Source organism: Bos indicus, chromosome 11 (assembly GCF_029378745.1).
Source record: "Bos indicus isolate NIAB-ARS_2022 breed Sahiwal x Tharparkar chromosome 11, NIAB-ARS_B.indTharparkar_mat_pri_1.0, whole genome shotgun sequence".
NCBI classification, from domain to species: Eukaryota; Metazoa; Chordata; class Mammalia; order Artiodactyla; family Bovidae; genus Bos; species Bos indicus.
In genome coordinates, this window is record NC_091770.1 from 36,530,161 (window position 1) to 36,555,465 (window position 25,305).

Here is a 25,305-nt window from a genome sequence, read left to right on the forward strand (position 1 = left end):
AGATTTGGGAACTAGAGTAGGTAGTTTTTAAATCTATTTTATTCCCGATAAAATAGATCCAAGAGCAAAGGTTTTTTGTGTTTTTCAAAAGTCAGGGTGTGTTCAGAGAGCAGAATAATCCCAGTGTCTTTAAAATAGGCTACCTATAACCTGCAGGATTAAAGAATCAGCCTGCAAGGCAGTAGAGGCAGGTTCCATCCCTGAGTCGGGAAGATTGCCCTGGAGAAGGAAATGGCAACCCACTCCAGTATTCTTGCCCGGGGAAATCCCATTGACTGAGGAGACTGGCGGGCTACAGTCCATGTGGTTGCAAGAGTCTGACATGACTTAGCGACTAAACAGCAATAAAACCTACAGGATGGGTCAGTTCAGTTCCGTTGCTCAGTCGTGTCTGACTCTTTGTGACCCCATGAATCGCAGCACGCCAGGCCTCCCTGTCCATCACCAACTCCTGGAGTTCACTCACACTCATGTCCATCGAGTCAGTGATGCCATCCAGCCATCTCATCCTCTGTCGTCCCCTTCTCCTCCTGCCCCCAATCCCTCCCAGCATCTGAGTCTTTTCCAATGAGTCAACTCTTCGCATGAGGTGGCCAAAGTACTGGAGTTTCAGCTTTAGCATCATTCCTTCCAAAGAAATCCCAGGGCTGATCTCCTTCAGAAAGGACTGGTTGGATCTCCTTGCAGTCCAAGGGACTCTCAAGAGTCTTCTCCAACACCACAGTTCAAAAGCATCAATTCTTCGGCGCTCAGCTTTCTTCACGGTCCAACTCTCACATCCATATATGACCACTGGAAAAACCATAGCCTTGACTAGATGGACCTTTGTTGGCAAAGCAATGTCTCTGCTTTTCAATATGCTATCTAGGTTGGTCATAACTTTTCTTCCAAGGAGTAAGCGTCTTTTAATTTCATGGCTGCAGTCACCATCTGCAGTGATTTTGGAGCCCCCAAAAATAAAGTCTGCCAGTTTCCACTGTTTCCCCATCTATTTACAGGATGGGTAGAAGCAGGTAATAAGAGATTCAAAGTGAAAGTGAAGTTGCTCAGTCATGTCCGACTCTTTGCGACCTCATAGACACTAGGCTCCTCCGTCCATGAGATTGTCTAGGCAAGAGTACTGGAGTGGGTTGCTATTTCCTTCTCCAGGGAACTTCCCAACCCAGGGATGGAACCCAGGTCTCCCACACTGTAGACAGACGCTTTATCGTCTGAGCCACCAGGGAAGTCCTAATAAGAGATTAGTGGATGCTGAAGTTGGTCAGTTGTTAAGTCCTCTCTGACTTTTTTGTGAACCCGTGAATTGTAGAACACCAAGCTCCTCTGTCCCTCACTCTCCTGGGTTTGCTCAAATTCATGTCCACTGAATGGGACGGTTTTATTTGAAATGCACTGTAAAGACTTTGAAGATATGTCACTGAAAAGATGGACATGAGACCTACATTGATTCTAGGATCTGCATGGAATGAACTGAAAGGGAGATGAGAGGAAGAATAAGTTTGAGGACTCTGCAACAAACCATGATCTTCATTACATAAAATTACCTGGATTAGCACCTCCAGAATATATTTAACTTTAAAATGGTTTAACCACATTCTAACCAAGTTTTAGATCATTTTTGGTACTAATAGAATTAGCACATACTGTTGAACCAGGTTGCAGAAGATTGTTTTAACTCTGTGGCAGATTCAAAGTATTGAAACCAATAAATACGTTGAAAACGCAAATTCTCAAAAGTAAAAGGATTTGTAATTCTAGAAGGCAGCAGATTATCAATAGCTGCATCCACATTCTTTAGAGTGGTGGGTTGCTTTAAGACATAACAGTCTCACCAGGAAGTAAAATTTTCTAAAGTATATACTGCTTTAACCTTCCAGGCAATTGGGGTTGTTGCTGAACAGAGACCTTAAAAAAAAGCTATATCCGTTAACAGCAGACAAGATTTTTCGTTTGTTTAAAAGGTTTAGGTTTTTAAAGTTTCTTGTCCTAGAATATATCAGAATCCATTTAGAATATGGATTCAGGCCCAAAGCCTTTCTGACTTAATAGAGAAGCAGATGCTGTTGCCACCCTAAGAACGGCTCAAAATCACTGTGGCAGTTACCTAAAGGTTTAATAAAAATTTACTAACCAAGTACTCTGAAATACTGGGCTAGCAGATCTTTCATTTCAGAAGCAATCATTTTAGGGTACCAAACTACGAACATCTGGGCCGAGCCTCCGGCTTTTGTTTACAAACACAGAGGAAGGAGCGCCGCGGTCCATTAAGCCGCAGGGCCGCGGAGCGGGCGTCGCTCCCGGGAAGCGAGCCCGGTTCCCCCAGCAGGGAGCGGGGGCGAAAGGAGCCCTCCGGCCGCCGCGGGCCCAGCGGCCTCTGTCTTCCAGGTATCCCCGGCTGCCCTCGCTCCCAGTCCTCGCCGTCTCATTTGCCACCTCCCAACGCGTGACCCCGGCGCGTCGCGTCCCGGGCCGGTGTCAGACGCGGGGTGCGCCAAGCGGTCCCATGTGCCCCCTCCCTCTCGCAGCCGCCGCAGTCACCGCGCCCCGATCCCCGCTCCGGCTCCTCGGCAGAGGGCTCGCCGCCGCCATGTCTACCGGCAGGCCACTCAAATCCGTGGACTACGAAGTGTTCGGGAGAGTGCAGGGTAGGGGACCACCCTACAGCGGGAGATCAAAGAGGTGTTGGGGAGGAAGACTAGAAAGCTGCGACAACCACAGCCCATCTTTAGGAACCCCTGCCCCGTTGTGACTGTGACTTCCGCCCGGCCATGACACAGCACAGCGGGCGGGAAGGAGACCAAGGGAGCATGCGCAAGAGAGCCGGGTTGGACGGGGAAGGAGAGCCGAGACGCCTTAGGGAGAAAGGCCGGGAGAAGGAGGAACAGCCGGGCGCTGGTAGTGGGCCATCTAAGGGAGTGCGAGGGGTCCGGATCGAGAAGGCAAACTGAAGTGGGGGAGGAAAAGTGGAGGGTCCGTGAACTAGTGATCCCCGTTACTTGCCACTGAAACTACTGTGGTAAAATTGTTTCAGAATAGACTCCTAGATGGTGTTGGAGGCTTCCTTTTGTAGGATGGTAATACTTTTGCCAGTGTAGCTCCTAAAAGATTATTGTTATCTTCTTGTTGTTCCGTCATAAGTTTAAATCGTTGCAAAGGATGTAATGTCTGGCTTGTTGTAACTACCATTATTTCTAAATTAAAATGTTAAAAATCACTAAAAATTTATCCAGTGTAATATAAATATGGTGGTGATTTAATATTTGTCATCATTCATTCAAAACAGAAAGTGTTCAGTTCAGTCACTCTCCCTGTTGGACTCGTTGGGATTCCATGGCCTGCAGCTTGCCAGACTTCCCTATCACCGACTCCTGGTGCCTGCTCAAACTCATGTCCATAGAGCCAGTGATGCCATCCAACCATCTCATCCTCTGTCATCCCCTTCTCCTCCTGCCTTCAGTCCTTCCCAGTGTCAGAGTCTTTTCCAGTGAGTCAGTTCTTTGCATCAGATGGCCAAAGTATTGGAGTTTCAGCTTCAGCATCAGTCCTTAGAATGAATAGTCAAGACTGATTTCCTTTAGGATGGACTGGTTGCATCTCCTTGCAGTCCAAGGGACTCAAGAGTCTTCTCTAACACCACAATTCAAAAGCATCAATTCTTTGGCGCTCAGCTTTATAGTCCAACTCTCACATCCATAATGACTACTGGAAAAACCATAGCTTTGATTAGACTAGCTTTGTTGACAAAGTAATGTCTCTGCTTTTTAATATGCTGTCTAGGTTGGTCATAGCTTTTCTTCCAAAGAGCAAGTGTCTTAATTTCATGGCTGCAGTCACCATCTGCAGTGATTCTGGAGCCGCCCAAAATAAAGTCTCTCACTGTTTCCATACATTTGCCATGAAGTAATGGGACTGGATGCCATGATCTTCGTTTTCTGAATGTTGAGTTTTAAGCCAACTTTTTCACTCTCACTTTCATCAATAGGCTCTTTAGTTCTTCGCTTTCTGCCATAAGGGTGGTGTCATCTGCATATCTGAGGTTATTGATATTACTCCTGGCAATCTTGATTCCAGCTTGTACTTCATCCAGCCCAGCATTTTGCATGATACACTCTGCATATAAGTTAAATAAGCAAGGTGACAATATACAGCCTTGATGTACGTCTTTCTCAATTTGGAACTAGTCTGTTGTTCCCAGTTCTAACTGTGCCCAGTTCTAACTGTTGCTTTTTGACCTGCATACAGATTTCTCAGGAGACAGGTAAGGTGGTCTGGTATTCCCATCTCTTTTAAGAATTTTCCACATTTTGTTGTGATCCACATAGTCAAAGGCTTCGGCATAGTCAGTAAAGCAGAAGTAGATGTTTTTCTGGAACTCTCTTGCTTTTTTGATGATCCATTGGATGTTGGCAATTTGATCTCTGGTTCCTCTGCCTTTTCTAAATCCAACTTGAACATCTGGAAGTTTATGGTTCACATACTGTTGAAGTATGGTTTGGAGAATTTTGAGCATTACTTTGCTAGCATGAGTGCAATTGTGTGGTAGTTTGAACATTCTTTGGCATTGCCTTTCCTTGTGACTGGAATTAAAACTGACCTTTTCCAGTCCTGTGGCCACGGCTGAGTTTTCCAAATTTGCTGGTATATTGAGTGCAGCACTTTCATAGCATTGTCTTTGAGGATTTGAAATAGCTCAACTGGAATTCCATCACCTCCACTAACTTTGTTCGTAGTGATGCTTCCTTCCTAAGGCCCACTTTTCTTTACATTCCAGGATGTCTAGCTCTAGGTGAGTGATCACACCATTGTGGTTAACTGGGTCATGAAAATATTTTTTTCTTTTTTTTTTTTTTAATTTTATTTTATTTTTAAACTTTACATAATTTTATTAGTTTTGCCAAATATCAAAATGAATCTGCCACAGGTATACATGTGTTCCCCATCCTGAACCCTCCTCCCTCCTCCCTTTTTTGTATAGTTCTTCTGTGTATTCTTGCCACCTCTTCTTAATATCTTCTGCTTCTGTTAGGTTCATGCCATTTCTGTCCTTTATTGTGCCCATCTTTGCATGAAATATTCCCTTGGTATCTCTGATTTTCTTGAAGAGATCTCTAGTCTTTGCCCATTCAGTTTTTTCCTCTATTTCTTAGCACTGATCACTGAGGAAGGCTTTCTTATCTCTCCTTATCATTCTTTGGAACTCTGCATTCAGATGGGTGTATCTTTCCTTTTCTTCTTTGCCTTTAGCTTCTCTTCTTTCCTCAGCTATTTGTAGGGCCTCCTCAGACAACCATTTTTGCCTTTTGCATTTCTTTTTCTTGGGGATGGTCTTGATCCCTGCCTCCTGTACAATGTCAGGAACCTCTGTCCATAGTTCTTCAGGCATTCTGTCTATCAGATCTAATCCCTTAAATCTATTTGTCACTTCCACTGTATAATCATAAGGGATGTGATAGAGGTCATATCTGAATGGTCTAGTGGTTTTCCCTACATTCTTCAATTTCAGTCTGAATTTGGCAATAAGGAGTTCATGATCTGAGCCACAGTCAGCTCCTGGTCTTGTTTTTGCTCCCTGTATAGAGCTTCTTCATCTTTGGCTGCAAAGAATCAATCTGATTTCGGTATTGACCGTCTGGTGATGTCCATGTGTAGAGTCTTCTCTTGTGTTGTTGGAAGAGGGTGTTTGCTATGACCAGTGCGTTCTCTTGGCAAAACTATTAGCCTTTGCCCTGCTTCATTTTGTACTCCGAGGCCAAATTTGCCTGTTATTCCAGGTAGTTCTTGGCTTTTGTATTCCAGTCCCCTATAATGAAAAGGCCATCTTTTGGGATGTTAGTTCTACAAGATCTTGTAGGTCTTCATAGAACCTTTCAACTTCAGCTTCTTCAGCATTACTGGTTGGGCCATAGACTTGGATTACTGTTGACTTAGAAAAGAACAGAGATCATTTTGTTGTTTTTGAGATTGCACCCAAGTTTGCATCATACCTTTTTTCTGTTTGAATTTGATTTCCATTCAATTTCCCCCACAGAATTTTACCTGAGTGTTATGCTTAAGTGGTTCTGATTGGTGACCCACTGAACTTTTCTGCAGTATGTATATACATATATATGTGTGTATGATATATTTTCTTAATTTCCTTTGATCATAAAGCTCTATTCTTTTTTTTTTTAATTCTGGCTTAAGTTACTATTGTGACTCTTATTAGAATACATTTGATGAAAATAATATAAGTACATTTAAAAGTATGATAAACATTATTTAGAAGGTAATTTTATTTGGAAATTCATGTCTTCAGGAGAAAGCTGGGGGTGTTTTATGAAACCTTGATTAGAGGGTTAAATTATCTTTGTATTTTGGTACTTAGAAGTTTTTGCACCTTGGGGCAATGTACCTGAATAAGCTAAAGAATGGGTGAAAGTATGTCTTTTGTAAAGAAATAGGCCCTTTTTTCAAAGGGTAACTGGAAAGGGACATAAGAAAAGAAAATAAAGACAGACTACTCTTGTCTCCTCAAGGCAGGTCAGTTTTAGGGGAAAAAATATATATATGGGAGTTGAAGATAAAGAAATTGATTACTTAAAATTATTCATGCCTTGTACCCCTCATGCCTTACCGTGTCTTTGGTGCACCCAGGGACGTGGTAATCTACATTGACAATGGACACAAAGAGTCATTGAAGCACATAAAATATGACATAAAATATGAAAATGCTGACAAAGGTCACTTGACAAAGAATTTTGTTTACTAGACAGATACGGGCGTAGTTGAGTGTGTGTGTGCACACGCACGTGTATGACATTTACTGAGAGTGTTCCCTGTGCTGAGCATCCTACTGCATGTGGGCTCAGTCGTTTGTGTCTGACTCTGTGACCCTATGGACCATTGGCTGCCAGGCTCCTCTGTCCATTGGATTCTCCAGGCAAGAATACTGGAGTGTGTTGCCATGCCCTTCTCCAGAGGATCTTCCTGATCCAGGGATTGAACCTGAGTCTGTTACATCACCTACATTGGCAGGTGGGTTCTTTACCACTAGCGCCACCTGGGAAGCCCCATACATAAACAGTCAGGTTTAAAAATCAGATTTAGTGCAAGGACCTCTGTTGTTTACAGTGTATTAAATGGAAGAGAGTTGTTTTTCAGTCATTAAGTTGTGAGAGTACATGCATACTATTGGCTTATCAAGGCCTAGTATGTGGGACAAACCCATAGTCACATATTTGCACGTCTATACACTGACATTTGCTGAGGATTTAGGATGTGCCAAGCTCTGTACTCATTTAATCCTCAACCCTATGACCTCAAGCAGCTTCCTCATTTAGCAAATGGAGAAATTAAGACATAGTGAAATAACTCTTCCAGGTTACAGTGAGTTAAGTGGTGGCAGTGGGATTTGAACCGCGACCAGAGCCCATGCTCTTAGTCACTATATCCTATTGCTCCTCCTCTCGATGCCCTTTCCATATTTATTTTGCCTTCCTCCTAACCTACGCACTGAGCATGTACATAAACTGATGTTGGACATTTGGACCTGGACATCTAGATTATTCCAGATGACCCTAAGGATGTTTTTATGGTCATTTTGGCTCCAAGGACATTTGACCTGGTCAGTGAGCAGTCAGCTCATTCAGAACTGCAGTCTCTGACTCTCTCTGTTACTTGTTGGCAGTGTCACCAGCCTGTGTCCCTCTGTGTCTCACAGAACTGCTCACAATTTTCTAGTGGCTTACCTAAGAAATAAATACAAACCATTAGCTTTTTGTCTGAGTCATAATAATAGTGTAGAGATTATTGACAGTAAATAATAAAAACTTAAAAAATGAATTTAATAATATAAAATGAAAAATAAAGAGATCTTTTAAAAGTGTAGAATAATAAAAATCTTAGTGAATACTGGCTTGTTAGAAATAATGGTTATGAAAGTAAATTTACCATGGAGGAAGATATAAGGACATGTAAAATGGACAAAATATAGACTGATAAATTGTCATTAAAATATTTAAATGAAACTATTATTAATGAAAATTCCCTAAATTATATAAAAATTAATATGGAAAAAATGGAAAATGACTGTCCTGTCCTGATAGAAAATTGATCAATGAATTAGCTTGATGGAGCTTATGACAGAAAATACTTTCTAGCCAAAAATTTGTGCTGTAATATTTATATTTAGAATGTTTGAATTTAAATCATCCTTGGTGACAAAATGGTGGTCAAAATGTTCCAGAAGTCAAATATACTCTTCCTTGTTCTCAAATACACATACCCTAATTTGCAAACAGATTGCATTTCAAGAAATAGTTATAAGTTGGTTGTTTGAAACTCAGGAAAATTATTTATGGAAATAATATTACAAATAGTGGGTTTACTTCTCAGACCCTTCTGCAAAGTCTACACATAGAGCTGTAGCCTTGTTGACAGAAATAATCAAAAAGCAATCTATAATAGGAATTGGAAAGAGTCTTATTTCAGCCACACTAAGGACTATAGCCTGGGAGACAGTCCCTCAGATAATTCTGAGGAACTGCTCTGGAGAAGCATGATTTCCAGCACAGTTTTATATCTTATTGAAGCAAAGAACATCTAACAAATTAGGGATTCATTCCTTCAAGATTTCAAAGAAATAGATTGGCATGTACACAGTGAGTCACTAACCTTAGCACCTGGGAAGAAAGTCTTATCATCAAAGGACCACCAGCACTGGTGTCCCAGAAAGGGAGGGATTTAATTTTTATTATTTTTTGACCACACTGTGTGGCATGCAGGATCTTAGTTCCCCAACCATGGATGTAACCCATGCCCCTTGCAGTGGAAGTGCAGAGTCTTAACCACTTGATGGACAAGGAAGTCCCTTAATCTTTATTTTTAACATGAATATACTTTACTTCTTGGTAATACACCCTTTTACTTAATAGTTAAAGCACATATACAGTGTATGTTTGATAACCCACAAATAGACTGTTTTAGTTAGCATAGAAGTCAAGGTAACTCTTGGATGAGCCAGCATGACTTCCCCATACTTCAGTATGTGGGCATTTCTTCCATCAGGCTTCAGCTGCCCTCCATTGCCGAACTTCCATCCCTTCCCTTTTTTTAAAAAAATAATTTTTTGTTGTTTTATAGCAGTTTAGAATTATAGAAAAGTTAGAAAGATATTACAGAGAATTCTTGTATACTCCACATCCAGTTTCCCCTATGGTAAACTTCTTCCATTGTATGGTACCTTTGTCAGAACTGGTGAGCCAACATTGATATATTATTTTTAACTAAAGTCTGTTTTCTAAAGTCCTCTTGGGTTCAGCATTCATCTAGGCTATTACATTGCATTTAGTCATTTTGTCCTCTTAGTTTTCTTTCTGCTGTGATAGTGTCTCAGACTTGCCTTGTTTTCCATGACCTTGGTGCTTTGGAGGAGTGGTTTGAGGCTAGGTACCTTGTAGAATGCTCCCAAACTGGGATTTGTCTAGTATTTTTGTTATAAGACCAAGGGTGTGGGTTATCAGGAGGAAGACCACAGGTAAAGTGCTTTTCTCTTCACACTGTATCAAATGTACACACTGCCCACATGACTTAGCACTGTTGATGTTAAAACCTTGATCACCTGGCTGAGACAGTGTTTGTCCACTCTTAAGTTACTCTTTTTTTCCACCTCCCTTTCTGTCCTTTACTTTATTTACACATGTTTTTTCCCATCAACTTCTGCTGCATTGGGGGCTTTAGGATGAGGGACAGGGGAGTAGGGGACTGACCTGTGTTTTTAGAGCATTCATCTCTATGGCATGGTTTATTATGTTCCTATACATAATTAGTTATTTAGAATAATATAACCTGTAACTTTGAATGAGGAACTGATTAAGCAGTGTATATAGATGCTTTACCAATGCTCAGGTGAGTACTAACAACACTTATAGAAGTGGATTGTGGCAATATGTTAGTTTACCTGTACATTAGAAATTCAACAGTTCATTTTGATGGTGTTGACTCAGATTAGAATGGGAGTACCTTACTGGACTACAACAATAAATAGTAACTTTCTTTAAGATTTCTTAAAATGAAAATTGAGATGAATTACTGAATGGACAGGGAGGCCTGGCGTGCTGCGATTCATGGGGTCGCAAAGAATCGGACACGACTGAGCGACTGATCTGATCTGACTGAATAGTTTGGTTAGAAACCACATGATTTAGGTGTACATGATTTTCCTATGTAGACAGGTAGGTGGAAAAGTTGGGTTTTAGTGGTTGAAAGTTTTAATACATTAAAGTCAAGAAATATGATTAATTATCGTTCTCATTTTTTTCCCTATAGCATTTCATTTGTAATTCTGTTCTATTTCTTGATTTTTATTTTTGTTCTATTTCTTGTTTTTTATTTCTCCAAATCCATTCTTTTTTCAACTATACTTATTTGTATACACATATCTGTGTCTCTCACTTGGCAATAAGGTGGCTGCTGCTGCTGCTAAGTCGCCTCAGTTGTGTCCGACTCTGTGAGACCCCATAGACGGCAGCCCACCAGGCTCCTCTGTCCCTGGGATTCTCCAGGCAAGAATACTGGAGTGGGTTGCCATTTCCTTCTCCAATGCATGCAAGCATGCTAAGTCGCTGCAGTCGTGTCTGACTCTATGTGACCCCATCGACAGCAGCCCACCAGGCTCCTCTGTCCCTGGGATTCTCCAGGCAAGAATACTGGAGTGGGTTGCCATTTCCTTCTCCAATGCATGCAAGCATGCTAAGTCGCTGCAGTCGTGTCTGACTCTATGTGACCCCATCGACAGCAGCCCACCAGGCTCCTCTGTCCCTGGGATTCTCCAGGCAAGAATACTGGAGTGGGTTGCCATTTCCTTCTCCAATGCATGCAAGCATGCTAAGTCGCTGCAGTCGTGTCCGACTCTATGCGACCCCATCGACAGCAGCCCACCAGGCTCCTCTGTCCCTGGGATTCTCCAGGCAAGAATACTGGAGTGGGTTGCCATTTCCTTCTCCGAGACAATAAGGATGGTATTTTAAAGGTCAAGCTAGCTTGTTTTTATATCCCCTACAGGCTGTGCTTCTGATATGGACTCCCATGTATCTCAAATTAAATTGAAGTGCTTGTGGATAGTTGGCTTAGAGAAGAAACAGTAGTATAATGGCTGTTTAGACTATTTGAAACATCCCATGGTGTGTAGCTCCAGGGGACAGATCCTAGATGGATGGTGAAAGGTGGAGGTGAGGCAGAATTTTATTCCGTAGAAGGAAGACCTTTCTAACAGTTAAAGATGTTTAAAGTCATTACGGGCTACTTTGTAAGGTAATGACTGCATGGCTTCCTGCATTCAAAATTGACACACGCAGTCAAATCCCAGGATGAAGGGGGTACAGTTTAATGTGAAAATTTGATTTTTCATGAAATGACGCTGATGTTTAAAATCCATCATATGGTTTATTTAAATACTAATGTTTCTTTGTGGATTGAAAGTATGATTTGCTTTGCAAATATTCACCTCAGAGTTCGTGCCTGACACATCTTTTCACAAAGCAAGGTCCAGTTGCAGCTGATTGAGCCTGGACTGAGTGGCATATTGTATTTGAGTCACTCATGACTGAAGCGGCTGATGTCTGTCCCAGTTTCTAGAGTAGTGTGTCTGTAAAAATCCTGCATGTGTCACATCAGCTTCCCTTCTCTTTAGCAAGCAGGGTGGAAGCAGTGCAGAGAGGCCATGTAAGCTCATGGAAGCATCATCTCCAATACAAGCCCAGTCCTGAGAGTGCTCAGTTCCAGCCAATGCTGATCAACTGTGGCCACATTCACTTTTTTTTCTATATGGACCTCCCTCTGTTACACAGCATACTTCAAACTAGGGGTCAGGATTTTCAGAAAGACTCTGGGAAAATTCCAAGTGTATTTGAACAGTTAGTTTCTGCATGGTTCACTGCTTCAGAAAGCTAATGGGCTGGAGGTCCTGACACATCTTGATACACATTCCTTCTAAGGCTTTAAAATAAGGGTTGTGGTTGAGGGGCCCAGTAAACAACACCACTTTTCATCATGTGAATTATTGACAAGTCCACTCGAGTATTCTTGGCCAGAGAATCCCATGGACAGAGGAGCCTGGCGGGCTACAGTCCATAGGGTCGCATAGAGTCAAATGCTACTGAAATGACTTAGCACACACACACACACACACAGACACACACACACACACAAGACAATGAGTAAGGCAGAGTTTTGGGGATGTGGTGTCAGTCTTCAGGCAAGTGAACTTTATAATGATCTATACTGCAGAATTGAGCACAGCACCCCAGACACCAGCAGGGCTTCATCTATGGGCGGAGCAGAAGGGGTGATTCCTTTGAGTATCTAGTTCCCAGAAAGAAAAGGAGGAAGCACCTGGCCTATGTATGCTTCTCCTTCCAAACTTACCCACTGGACTGCATGTCCCCAACGAGGAGTCAGGAACAGGTAAAGAGTGGCCAGGAGTGACACATGAATGGATATTTATCCTCATTAAAGGCACTATTATAAGGGCAAGGAAACTTTCTCCTCCAGAAATAAGCTGTAAAATCTACAGCATGTGTGTGCATGCTCAGTAGGTCAGTCATGTCTGACTCTTGGCAACCCCATGGTCTGTAGCCTGCCAGGCTCCTCTGTCCATAGAGTTTTCCAGGCAACAATACTGGAGTGGGTTGCCATGCCCTCCTCCAAGGGATCCTCCAGACGTGGGGATTGAACCACATCTCTTGCATCTCCTGCTTTGGCAGGCGGGTTCACTACCACTGAGTCATCTGGGAAGCACTTGCCGCTATCATCACTATGTAATTTATAACATTTCCATCACCCCCCACCAAAGAATTCCTGCCCCACAGTTCCTTTCATTCCCTACTCCTCACCTGCCCCATCCCTCAGGGATATCATGGCCAAGGTCTCTGTGATTTCCTTGGGCTTTCCCTCATGGTTTCAAGACGGCTGTTATAGCTCCAGTCATTACGCTCACCATATAGTCAGAGGAGAGGATACAAAGATGGACCCCTGGCTGAGTCAGCCCTTGTCAATGAGCTTTCTTGAAAGCTTCAGCCAATACCTCAGCTTACATCTCATGGCCCCTCCTTGTAGAAGGAAGATTGGGAAATGCAGAAGAGCATGTTGTTGCCCCAAAGTAACATAAAAATTCTGTTAGAAAAGAAGGGGAAAGTGGGTTTTGTGTAAGCAACTAACAGTGTCTGCCACGGATATTCATATATTAATTACATTTAACAGCATAGTAATTACATTTGGTATTATTTTTCAAGTCTTGATGCAAAAGGACATATTTCAGAAAGCCTTTGATCTCCACGGTCTCAGTCTCAAGACATTTCATTTATAACCAAGACAACCTGAATTTCTGTTAAGTACATATTGAATCACTGACTTGATGGACATGAGTCTGAGTGAACTCTGGGAGTTGGTAATGGACAGGGAGGCCTGGCATGCTGCGATTCATGGGGTTGCAAAGAGTCAGACACGACTGAGCGACTGAACTGAACTGAACTGAACATATTAAATCTTTCATATATGATTTATCTCAGTCTTATGTTTTTTCAGTTGAACCACTGCTTAAAGCATTGGGTAACACTTGTATTATCTACCCAATTTGTCAAGCAGTATGAACTTAGCCTACAATTCTCTTAAATGTAAAGGACAGTCCTTTAGTTCTATTGTATTAGGATTTGTTTAATAAATGTGTTTGTGCCCTTACCATTCATGATTACAAATACAGTCACCATATCCTACTTTAGTCTCCTAGTCCCAAGGCCTCTTAAGTTCTATAAGACAACTAATTAAGACATTTCTTTTTTCAATTTTTATGGTCATTAAGCCGTTATTTATAAGCAACATACTCATATTAGTATTTCTTGATTTGTCAACTTAAGCATTAGTTAGTGACTTTTTGCTACCCTTTATAGTATATAGTATATAAATACACAGACACATACACCAAACACTCTATATAATCCTTTAGATAAAGTAGTAAAGTTATACTAGAATCAACACAGAATTCTTATAATTTTTTTCCAGCCTCGAGTGCAGTAAATTTATCATCATCACTTTGAAATGAAATTTAAATTCTAATCAATATAGTTGCATATATATTTGCAATGTTAATAATAACAATAAAACATTTCACTTAAATATTTATCAGCTAGTTGTTTTATCATTCAACAACTATGTTGTTTTCATTTATTCAACAACTATGTGCAAAGGTCTGGTCTAGATGTTGGGGACACAGTGGTGAGTGAGACAGAGAAAATTTGGCCCAAATATAACTGACAGTGTAGACAGGAAATTTTAAAAAGTAAACAAATGCATAATAATATCATATGGTAATTGGTGTTATGCATATCCCAGAAACATATAGGGGTGCACTGCTGTTATAGAGAAATTGGTTAGGGAATATTTCTCTGTGGAGATGACATTGGTGCAGAGACATGAACGATGAGAAGGAGCCAGTTATGAGGAGAGCAGAGGGAAGACCATTTCAGGCAGAGGGAACAGTAAATGCGAAGGCTCTGAGGCAGGAATACGCTTGGCATTTTGAGGAGCACAAAGAGAAATTTGGCTGGAATGGAATGAGCAAAGGAGAGTCCTAATAGATGAGACAAAGATTAGAAAGGGACCTGGAGGCTGTGGTAACCAGACTATATTTGAGTATAATGGGAAGCCACCAGAGAGTTTTAAGGTGTAGAAGCAGTGATTTCACTTAAGGAAAGAAAACCACTGTGGCTGCTTTATGGAGACTAGACTGTAGGAGGGCAGAGCTAGATGTAAAGAGACTAGTGTAGGGGGCCATTACTGTGGGTCAGTTGAGAGATTAGGATAACTAGGACTAGGCTGTAAAGACATTATTATCCATTTTTCTAGAAACAGTCAAAACAGAAACTTTTTTTTAGCAAATCTTAAACGAAATTTGAGGCTAGAAATAATTGGTAAAATGAGTGCAATGACATGATTTTGAATATTTGACCATGTATGGTATCCAAATAACCCATGTACTTGATTTTGGGACTTGGCACATGTTCTTCCATTTGTAATGTTATTCCAGTCTCATCATACTAAATTTTGCTCATCATCCAAGTCTCAACTCTTAAGCATATTTTCAATAAGCCTTCCCTAAAATCACCCAAGGACTGTCATTTGTTTGTCCTATGAACTCCCACTTGCATCCTGACTTATGCATTTTACAACTCATAATTGTTCTGTTTTATTTATTAAAAAATTTCCCCCATTTTTATTGAAATATAGTTGATAGTACTGTATACATTTTGGGGGGCTTCCCAGGTGGCTCAGTGGTAAAGAATCCACCTGCCAATGCAGGAGACAGAGGTTTGATCCCTGGGTCAGGAAGATCCCCTGGAGAAGGAAATGGCAACCCACTCCAGTATTCTTACCTGGAAAATCCCATGGACAGAAGAGCCTGGCATGCTACAGTCCACGGAGCTGCAAAGAGTTGGACATGATTTAGAGACTAAACAACAACAACTGTATAAGTTTAAGGTATGCATCATAATGATGTGACATATACATCATGAAATTATTATCATAGTAAGTTTAGTAGTGAATACCCATCATCTCATATAGGTGCAAAATTAAATGAAAAAGATTTTTTTCCTTATGATGTGAACTCTAAGGATTTACTCTCTTCATGGCTTTTATATGTTAATTATATTTATCATGTTGTATATTATGTCTCTAGTACTTAATGATTTTATAACTGAAATTTTGGATCTGTTGTGGTCTACATTTTAATTGCCGTTTTGTCTGTCTTTCCCAATAGACTGTAAGCTCCTAGATGCCAGGGACTATCTTATTTACTCATCTCATTCTCCACATTTAGAATTAGACAATTAATGAATATTTGTTAAGTGGATAATTAGAATGTCTAATAGTGTGCCTGTTATGAGTTGCCGAATTCTTACATTATTTGTGTGAAAAGACTATTTCATTAACAGACTAGAGTAGGTAATTTCCTTCACCTTGCACTGTGTTGGATACCTCTTAGAAAAATTCCTCAAACCCTCTCACCTTAAGAAAATGGCCTTTTTGTCATCTGTTTACAGATAGCTGGTGGAAAGGCTGCTGGGGATTCATAAATGTTGAAAGGATGTAGCTCTTCACCAGGAGTGGGGGTGGGGTGGGGTGGGGTGGGGCTTGGGAATGGGCAGCTTGTTGTTACTCCCTTTCTGGCAGCTCCTGTGTTTCTGGCAGTAAGAGGTTAAGGGTGGAGCGAGCAACCTGAGTGATAGATTATGCCTGCTCTGCTCCAACACCATGTCCAGTTAGAGTACAGCACAGGGATTTCTTGCCTTTTCTTTGTCTGTAGTTTCTTCTATGTAGTGTTGCATTGTGAAGTAGCTGAAGCAATGTTGATATGCAGGTATATGATTTATTACCAACACGAATTTGAACAACATTAGTGGGGAACGCATCAGATCCGCAGTACTCTGCAAGGTTGAAGTTTTCCCCTTTGTGATACAATTCCTTACCAGCAATATAAATCCTTTTCAAGCCTTTCCCAGACCTTCCTTTAAGGCGGAGCTAACCTCTTTACACTTTCATGCATTGGAGAAGGAAATGGCAACCCACTCCAGTGTTCTTGCCTGGAGAATCCCAGAGACGGGGGAGCCTGGTGGGCTGCTGTCTTTGGGGTCGCACAGAGTTGGACACGACTGAAGTGACTTAGCAGCAGCAGCAGCAACCTCTAAACTGTATCGGGCAGAGGAATTACCTGGAGAGCATGTTGAAACTGGATTCCTGGATGCAACCTGCAGAGTTTCTGTTTCTTTAGTTCTGGGGAGAAGCCTGAGAAAGTGATTTTTCTAAAAGTCCTCTCAGGTGATGGATGCTATGGCCTCTGGTTCCTGGACCACTCTTTGAGTAGGAAAGAGCTGGGCTGTGTTTCCAGATTCTGTTTACTTTAGTTGCATGTGCTTTCTTTTCTTAGCGCTAACGTTATTTGGGACTGTTCACTGTTGAGAAACTCAGAAGGGATACGCACAATATGCCTGGACCCAAACCTTCAACTCTGCTCAGTCAGCATCTTCTGGGATCCCCTCTCTCTTAGGATGCAATGACTGCATGCTTCTCCACAGTTCTGCCTGTTTTGTTTCTCTATTTTACATGGTCTGGTTGACCAGAAGTTTCTCTTGAGTTTTTTACCCATTCTTTTTAAATATATCTACTAACTTGTGTCTTTCCCTCCATCTATATAATAGATTGCCTTTCTGATTCTCCTTCAAATCAGTATTCTTCACTCATCATTCCTCCACATTTTATAGGTTTCTTTTAAAATCTTTTTTATAGCCCCATAAACATTTCATTTATGATACTACTCAGTCTTTATTGCACCACTACTCTTTTCTTTCATATTCATCTGGTACCACAGTACACTCCCCTCAGGAAACAAATAATACTCCTTGTTATAAATCCGCTTACAAAACTATATACAATTATCTAAGCCACTGATCTCATCTTCTGTATCATTTTAACCAGGCTCAATTGCTGTTTGGAAAAGCAATGGACCTCTCTGAAATGGATTTGATCTATCCCCTGTGATTTGCCAATAATTTTCCTAATTTTTAATAATTGAGGTATAATTTACATTCAGTAAGATTTACCCTTTTTAGTATACAGTTGAATGAATTTTCATAGATGAATAAGTCATGTAAGCACCATCAGCGCAGCTGAGATATAAAACAGTCCAATCACCCCCGAAAGTTCCCTCGTGCTCCTTTCTGGCACCCCTCTTCTCCTCACTCCTGGCCCTTGGCAATCACAGATCGGTGTCTTGTCTCTGTAGTTTTGTCTTTTCCAGAATGTGGAATTAAAATAGAAATGTTTTATTATATGTAAACTGGAATTTAGTCCTTGCATTTAAGGAGATCATTCTAAAAGCTGAGGGTGGGTAAACTTTATGCCGGCATACTCAACTCTTCTTGTAGTAATTATTTGGTTTTATTTAGCACTTTAATAGAATGATATGCAGTTTGGCATTTCATTGTACTTTGGTTTCAGAACATTGTTCTTTTTCTCCAAAATAGTCTTCCTTTTCTCTTTTTGTTTTAAAAGGAAAGAATTTTTTTAAAAAGCACTTTCTGAAGGCATTCAGATATTAAAGGTTTTGTTTATTTCATTTACTTACTGTTTAATAAACTAGAAAGCTAAGTCAGGAAATATATAAATTTTTTAAAGGTAGACAAACTAACATTTCTTCTCATCTTTCTTTCTTTTTCTTTTTTTCATCTTTCTTTCATACAGGTGTTTGCTTCAGGATGGTAAGTCAGTACAATCTGTTTATTATCTTCTGCCATCTCTGCCTTCCCTCCACTGTTATTTCTAGTTACAGAGACAGAGCAGTTATCTATATACTTAGTTCTAATCTTATCCTTGGCCGCAAATGAAGAAATATTTGTATTTCTTTCAAATTACTGGCTGAGATTTTTATGAAGACTGTCTTTTAAAAGCAGTCTATTAAAAAATAGACTAGTTACAAACTGGCAGTCCATTACAGCCTTCCTAGTTTTTCATTAATATTTCTGTGGATTTCAAAAGTACCTCTCTGGGGGTGATCCAGTTAAACATTTTGGTTATATATGCTTAATGCTGAAGTGACTGAGCAAACACACACACATGTTTAATACAAATTGTGGGATCTTCCACTTGTCCTGGATGGAAGAATCTCTCCGAACAAGGATACACATCTTGAAATGCAGAATGAAAAATGCCCATTGAATAAGGAAGTGACTCCGAGGTGAAAGAAAGTGGTAGTCGCTCAGTTGTGTCCGACTCTTTGTGACCCCACACTTTGTGAGCCCACTAGGCTCCTTTGTCTGTGGAATTCTCCAGGCAAGAATACTGGAGTGGGTAGCCATTCCCTTCTTCAGGGGATCTTCCTGACCCAGGGGTAGAACCTGAGTCTTCCACTGGAGACTCTTTACTGTCTGAGCCACCAGGGAAGCCCCTAGGTTTTTTAAGTTAAAACCCCTTGTTGTCTTTAAATATTTATTTTAAAATATCTACTTGTTTTAAAATACTTTAAGAATATCTATTTTTCCTAACCTCTGAGAGTTTGAACAGGTTGCCATAAGTTGAGTCTCTGTGTTTTGAGATAGACCCTCCCCTAGAATTCAGATTGTTTCCTTTTTCATTATTCTCTGGGAAGACTTATTTTCAGAACCAGCCCTTAAGCAATCCTAGCTGAATCATCTTGATTTGTATTGCTTCATTTAGTTGGGCATACAAAATGCACAGCTCTTGGTCACTCTGGCCTCCAAAGAGGAGAAAAACATGTTTCTAAAAAGTGCTAGTAGACTGGTTCCACAGAATTTTGTTGTGGTGTAGTTAAAGTAATTCAAAATCAGAATGTTTCTGTGTTTTCATGTGCCAGTAGCATAACTAAATTTGGAATTGGGAAAAAGAACTTTAAAAAAGAATGATTGGAGAAATAAATTTACTCAGACAATTATAATATTTCTGGCAAGTACAGAGTCAAGAGAAAACGTCGGAATCTTCTCTTTCAGTACTTTGTATTGATTGTAACTAGATATTTTTCCTCAGTGATTGAGTATCTTGGAGTGATCATCATTTGGAACCCAGATTGACAGAGTAGCTTAGCATTAGGAGATTGTGAGAGCAATGCAACTGAGTTTTATGGATTCCAAAAGAATCATGGATATTGTTTTCTGAAATAATTCCCACCATCAGTTTATTTTCTCACAACATGCTTGTCTTTACTGAATGTGGAATTTAGCAAAACAAGACAAAAACCATTTAAATGAAGGTTCTTGTAAATGTAGGTATTACCAGAGGTTAGCTACATAATTTTTGGCATAGACTATATTTTAGAAAAAAAAATAATCAGCTTTTTTGTGACCATACTTTTTTGAAAGTTAGGATCAAGTGTGACGCTGAACTTTGTCTCTCTTGTTTTCTCCTGAAACCAGTACACTGAAGATGAGGCTAGGAAAATTGGAGTGGTTGGCTGGGTGAAGAATACCAGCAAAGGCACTGTGACAGGCCAAGTGCAAGGCCCTGAAGAGAAAGTCAATTCCATGTAAGTAATAAGACTAGTAACACATTCGTGTGATTTATGAACTTACTTCAGTGTTTGGTTGGACAATAAGAATAGAATTGATGGACCAATTTTCGTTTGTAGAACGAAACTAACTAAACTAACATGTTTTGATGCAGACCAGCAAAGAAATTCTTAGAGTTGAGAGTGGAATTTCTACTTTCAGGAATGGATTTCCCACTTGGGCAGACCCTCAGAAAAGACTGTAGCATCATTCTCCAATCTGTATGAACTGTGTTCTGTCAGTCTCCTATCATCCAAGGGAGACATCCAGGGTCAAGTATTTCTCATCTTAAGTGGTTGTGACAGGAGCAGGAGTGTAGTGCTTCTGAATGATTCTTGAAGTTCTTAAAGAACCTGCAAGGCAAAAAGGTTGCCATTTCCTTTGTATTATTTAATTATCTTATTTGTCTAATTGTAATTTTATTTGTACTGTCAATTAAAGTTATGTTTGATGAGCTGTATAGTTACTATAGTAAGAGTCCTTGGAGTGCAAAGGGCATCAGATTCAGTCATAGAGGAAAAGTGTCTTGTGCACACAATGTCATTTTCAGAGACCTTATCGTTTCAGTTTCCTGATTTTCACTGCTCTTTGTAGTATAGCTCCTATTTATTGAGCATTTGCAACATATTAGGTAATATGCTAAATACTTTACATGGGTTATCTCATTTAATCTACACAATAGATCTTATAAGATAGGTACTCATTAATACCCAATTTATTTTGTTGTTTGCAATTTATTTTTGTTTTAGTTACGTAATATTTTTAGATTTCAAAAGCAATACTTTTTTGCTTGTTGTAGTAAATGAACTAATAAAATGCGTACAGGTATAAAAGCAAAGCTAGTAATCGCCCCCTCCCCTCTACTTCCCTCCTTTTTATGTAACCTGGGCCCTTGACTTTGTGAATCCTTTCTGAAGCTTTCTTTTTCACTTAAAATATTTAATTGTTCCATACATCAGCGTCACTTTTGCTGTCTCGTACACAGGGTTATTGTTATCATCTTTCTAAATTCCATATATATGCGTTAGTATACTGTATTGGTGTTTTTCTTTCTGGCTTACTTCACTCTGTGTAATAGGCTCCAGTTTCATCCACCTCATTAGAACTGATTCAAATGTTTTCTTTTTAATGACTGAGTAATACTCCATTGTGTATATGTACCACAGCTTTCTTATCCATTCATCTGCTGATGGACATCTAGGTTGCTTCCATGTCCTGGCTATTATAAACAGTGCTGCGATGAACATTGGGGTACACGTGTCTCTTTCCCTTCTGGTTTCCTCAGTGTGTATGCCCAGTGGACTCTGTGGGAGAGGGAGAGGGTGGGAAGATTTGGGAGAATGGCATTGAAACATGTAAAATATCATGTATGAAACGAGATGCCAGTCCAGGTTCAATGCACGATACTGGATGCTTGGGGCTAGTGCACTGGGACGACCCAGAGGGATGGTATGGGGAGGGAGGAGGGAGGAGGGTTCAGGATGGGGAGCACATGTATACCTGTGATGGATTCATTTTGATATTTGGCAAAACTAATACAATTATGTAAAGTTTAAAAATAAAATAAAATTAAAAAATATATATTTAATTGTACATTTATAATTAGGGTTTTGCTTGTTTTACTGAAATAGGAAGCTTTATGCATATTTTTCTGTTACTACTTTTTTTTTTTTTACTATATGGATGTTCAACAATCAGGAAATATATAATTACCAACTCCTTATTTTTTCCAATTTCTTTATATATAAGTACATATTTGCATTTGTGCTTAAACCATACCTCAACTTGAAGAGTGGGATCCAAAGTTCAATTTGATAACATGTGGGGTAATGTTTAATGGAAAAATTATATTTTTCAGTAGTCACAAAATGCACAAATGAGAAGACTATGATACTTACATTGTGTTATTGTTGTTTATTCGCTAAGTTGTGTCCAACTCTTTGTGACCATTTGGACTGTAGCCTGCCAGCCTCCTCTGTCCATGAGAATTCCCAGGCAGGAATACTGGAGTGGGTTGCCATTTTCTTCTTCACGGGATCTTCCCAATCCAGGGATCGAACCCACCTCATTAGCAGACAGATTCTTTACCGCTGACATGCAGAACTAATATTTTTTTTTAGTTCAATGAATGAGAAAATGCTAGATGACTGTGAAATAGTTTGAGAATGGGGACCATGTGGAGGATGGACACTCATGCCAATCATGATGTACCCTAATCCATGTTGTAGCAAGTTTTTCGTTACCTTCCTTAATATCAATGTAATCATAGCATATATTCTGCCCATTTTTCCTTTTCAGCCCCAGAAACCCTTCTTCCTCACCACACTGTCAGTCATCTCTGTTAGCAACTTGTGTGTTTCCTTCCATGTTTGTCTCCAAATTCACATTCACACAACACACGTGCTTGCACACACACACACACATTCAGGTGCACATATGTTTTGGGGGTTTTGTTCAATGTTTACTGTTTAAAAATGGGATCACGGTGTATCCACCTCTATGCATCTCGCCTTTATCATTTAAAAATACTCCCAGGAGAATCCCTCCAAGTCAAAGATATACCACTAATTCATTCTTTTTAATGGCTGCTTAACATTCCACAGTATAAATGGGTCGTTATCTATTACCTTATAGTGTGAACTCATTTTGTTACTTTTTATTTTTTTCTGCAGTAAGAACAATGTTGTAATAAACATTTTATTTGTGATTTTGTTTTTGTGGGATTGATGTCCAGGAGTGTGATTTGTTGGTTGAAGTGTCAGTGTACTTTTAATTTAAAAATATTTGCCCAGCTGCTTTTCAGAACAGCGGTAAACAAATTTTTTTTTCTTTATCCTGTTGACGGTTGTTGCTCTCTCAATTTTCTTTTATCTGATTGGGTGTGGAGGAATTTTTTTTTTTTTTTTTTTTACTGTAATTTGCACGTCTCTAATTGCTGGTTAGTTGGAGCATCTTCATGCAGTGTGGATTTATTCTCATAGATTCCATTTTCGATCTTTTACCAATTTTCCCACTGGATTGTTTGTCTCTTGCCAGTTTTTAAGAGCATTTTGTATATTGGTGACGACTATTAACTCATTATCTCTTATCTCTTTTTCAAGTATTTTCCTAAATCTATTATTTGCCTATTAGTTTTGTTTATAAAAGCTTTTGTCACATAAATTGTTTTTCATTTTTATAAACTCAAATATGGCTGTCTTTTCTTTCTGGTTTAGAAAACAGATTGTAAGTGTTTTTCCTAGCTTTCCTTTTAATTTTTTAATGCTGTATTTATTACAATAGGCATCTATTCCATCTGGAATTTGTTTTTTATTTATAAGAGTGAAGACTGTTTTCTACCAGATGGCTTACCAGTTGTGCCAGCACCATTTATTAAATAGTCACTCTTTCCCCATTGAATTGAAATACATTCTTGTCATTTATTAAAATCTCATATAAACTGGATTTTTTTCTGGGTCTTCTGTTCTGGTCCACTGATTGATATATCTCGATGTTGTGGTGGTTGTTCAGTCGCTGAGTCGTGTCTGATTCTTTGGGACCCCATGGACTGCACTACTCCAGGCTTCCCTATCCTTTACTATCTCCCTGAGTTTGCTCAAACTCATGTCCCTTGGGTCGATGATGCCATCCAACCATCTCATCCTCTGTCACCCCATTTCCCCTCTGCCCTCAATATTTCCCAGCATCAAGTTCTTTTCCAGTGAGTCAGCTTTTTGCATCAGATGACCAAGTATAGCTTGATGTATCTATTCTTACACTAATATTCCATATTGATTTAATTACAGGGACTTTATAGTATATTTTCTTTCATTATTCTTTTTCATTCTTTTTTTGCTTTCTTAGGCATTTATTTTCTCTCTAAACTTTTAGATGCTTTTATCCATTTAATTAGAATAGGTTTTTGTAAAAAAGACTTAGTTGTCTTAACAAATCTTTTTTAAATAAAACTTTATTTTTAAAAACAGTTTTAGATTTACAGAAAAATTGTGAAGATAGTACAGAGGGTTTCTGTGTACTCCTCACATGTTCCCCATTTACCTTTTATATTAGTATGATAAATATATTACAATTAATGAGCCAGTACTGATGCACTGGTATTAAGTAGAGTCCATAGTTTATTCTAACTTCCTCAGCTTTTATAATACCTAATGTCTCTTTTCCCTTTTAGGAGCCCATATCTTACTTGCTTTTTAATTGCACATTTTTTATGATATTAAGAGAATTGATGTTAAATCTTTCCATCTAAGAATATGGATATCTACCTATGGCTGATTCATGTTGATGTTTGGCAGAAACCAACACAATGTTGTAGAGCAACTATCCTTGGATTGAAAAGAAATAAGTTAAAAAAATAAATTTAATTATATATAAAAAAGAATATAGATATCTTTTCATACGCTCAGATTTTAAAATTTACCCTTCAGTGTGATTTTATGGTTGTCATCATATAGGTTTTATGCTTTTCTTACAGAGTTTATTCCTCTTTGTCTTAGTCAGTTTGGGCTGCTATAACAAAACATCTAGACTGGGTGGTTTATAAACAACAGAAATTCTCAGAGTCATGGAGGCTGGAAGTGCAAGATCAGGGTGTAGGCATGGTTGGGTTCTGGTGAGAGCGCTCTTCTGGGTTGCAGACAGTTGATTTCTCACTGTTGCCTTCCACTGGCACAAAGAAAGCTAGCTAACTCTCTGGCCTGTTCTTATCAGGACACTAATCTAATTTATTTGGGTTCTACCCTCATGACCTAATTACCTCTCAAAGGCCCCACCTCCAGATACTGTCACATTGGAAATGAAGTTATTAACCTGTGAATTGGGGAGGATACATTCAGTCTGTAACAATATTATATTGCTTGTTTCACTATTGTGCATGGAATATTTTCCCCATTTTTGTTTCTGGGTGTTTATGCCAGAATATGAAAAGCCTAATGATGTTTGTAAATTTATTTTGTATCATAGAGTTACCTTATCAAATATTCTTGTTAATTTTACCAGATATGACTGTTTGCTGGTTTTTTTTTTTTTGTAAACTACAGTCTATTGGATTTCCTAAGTATACAGTTCTGTAATTAGCAAAAATAGTATATCATTTTTCCAGTGTTTATTTCATTTTCCAGACCTCCTCATGACAGTGTTAAATAATAATAGCCATAGCAAGCATTCCTGTCTGATTTCCGATTTTATTCAAAATGGTTTTCTTTTTTCACTAAGCATATTG

General features: G+C 39.4%; 1 protein-coding gene across 9 annotated transcripts in view; it reads left to right on the forward strand.

Moving 5' to 3' along the window:
- The first annotated feature begins 2,395 nt into the window (after positions 1-2,395).
- ACYP2 (acylphosphatase 2) overlaps positions 2,396-25,305 on the forward strand; it is a 179,633-nt gene continuing 156,723 nt past the window's right edge. For 2 of the 9 annotated variants that reach the window (XM_019970145.2, XM_070798664.1), the window contains exons 1-3: positions 2,407-2,645; positions 18,271-18,287; positions 19,956-20,065. In XM_019970145.2, the coding sequence (XP_019825704.2) occupies positions 2,504-2,645; positions 18,271-18,287; positions 19,956-20,065 (269 nt within the window). In that variant the 5' untranslated portion in view covers positions 2,407-2,503. Of the gene's footprint in view, positions 2,646-18,270; positions 18,288-19,955; positions 20,066-20,249; positions 23,532-25,305 lie in introns of those variants that run through there. The other 7 variants (XM_019970146.2, XM_070798659.1, XM_070798660.1 and 4 more) reach the window with 7 other exon arrangements.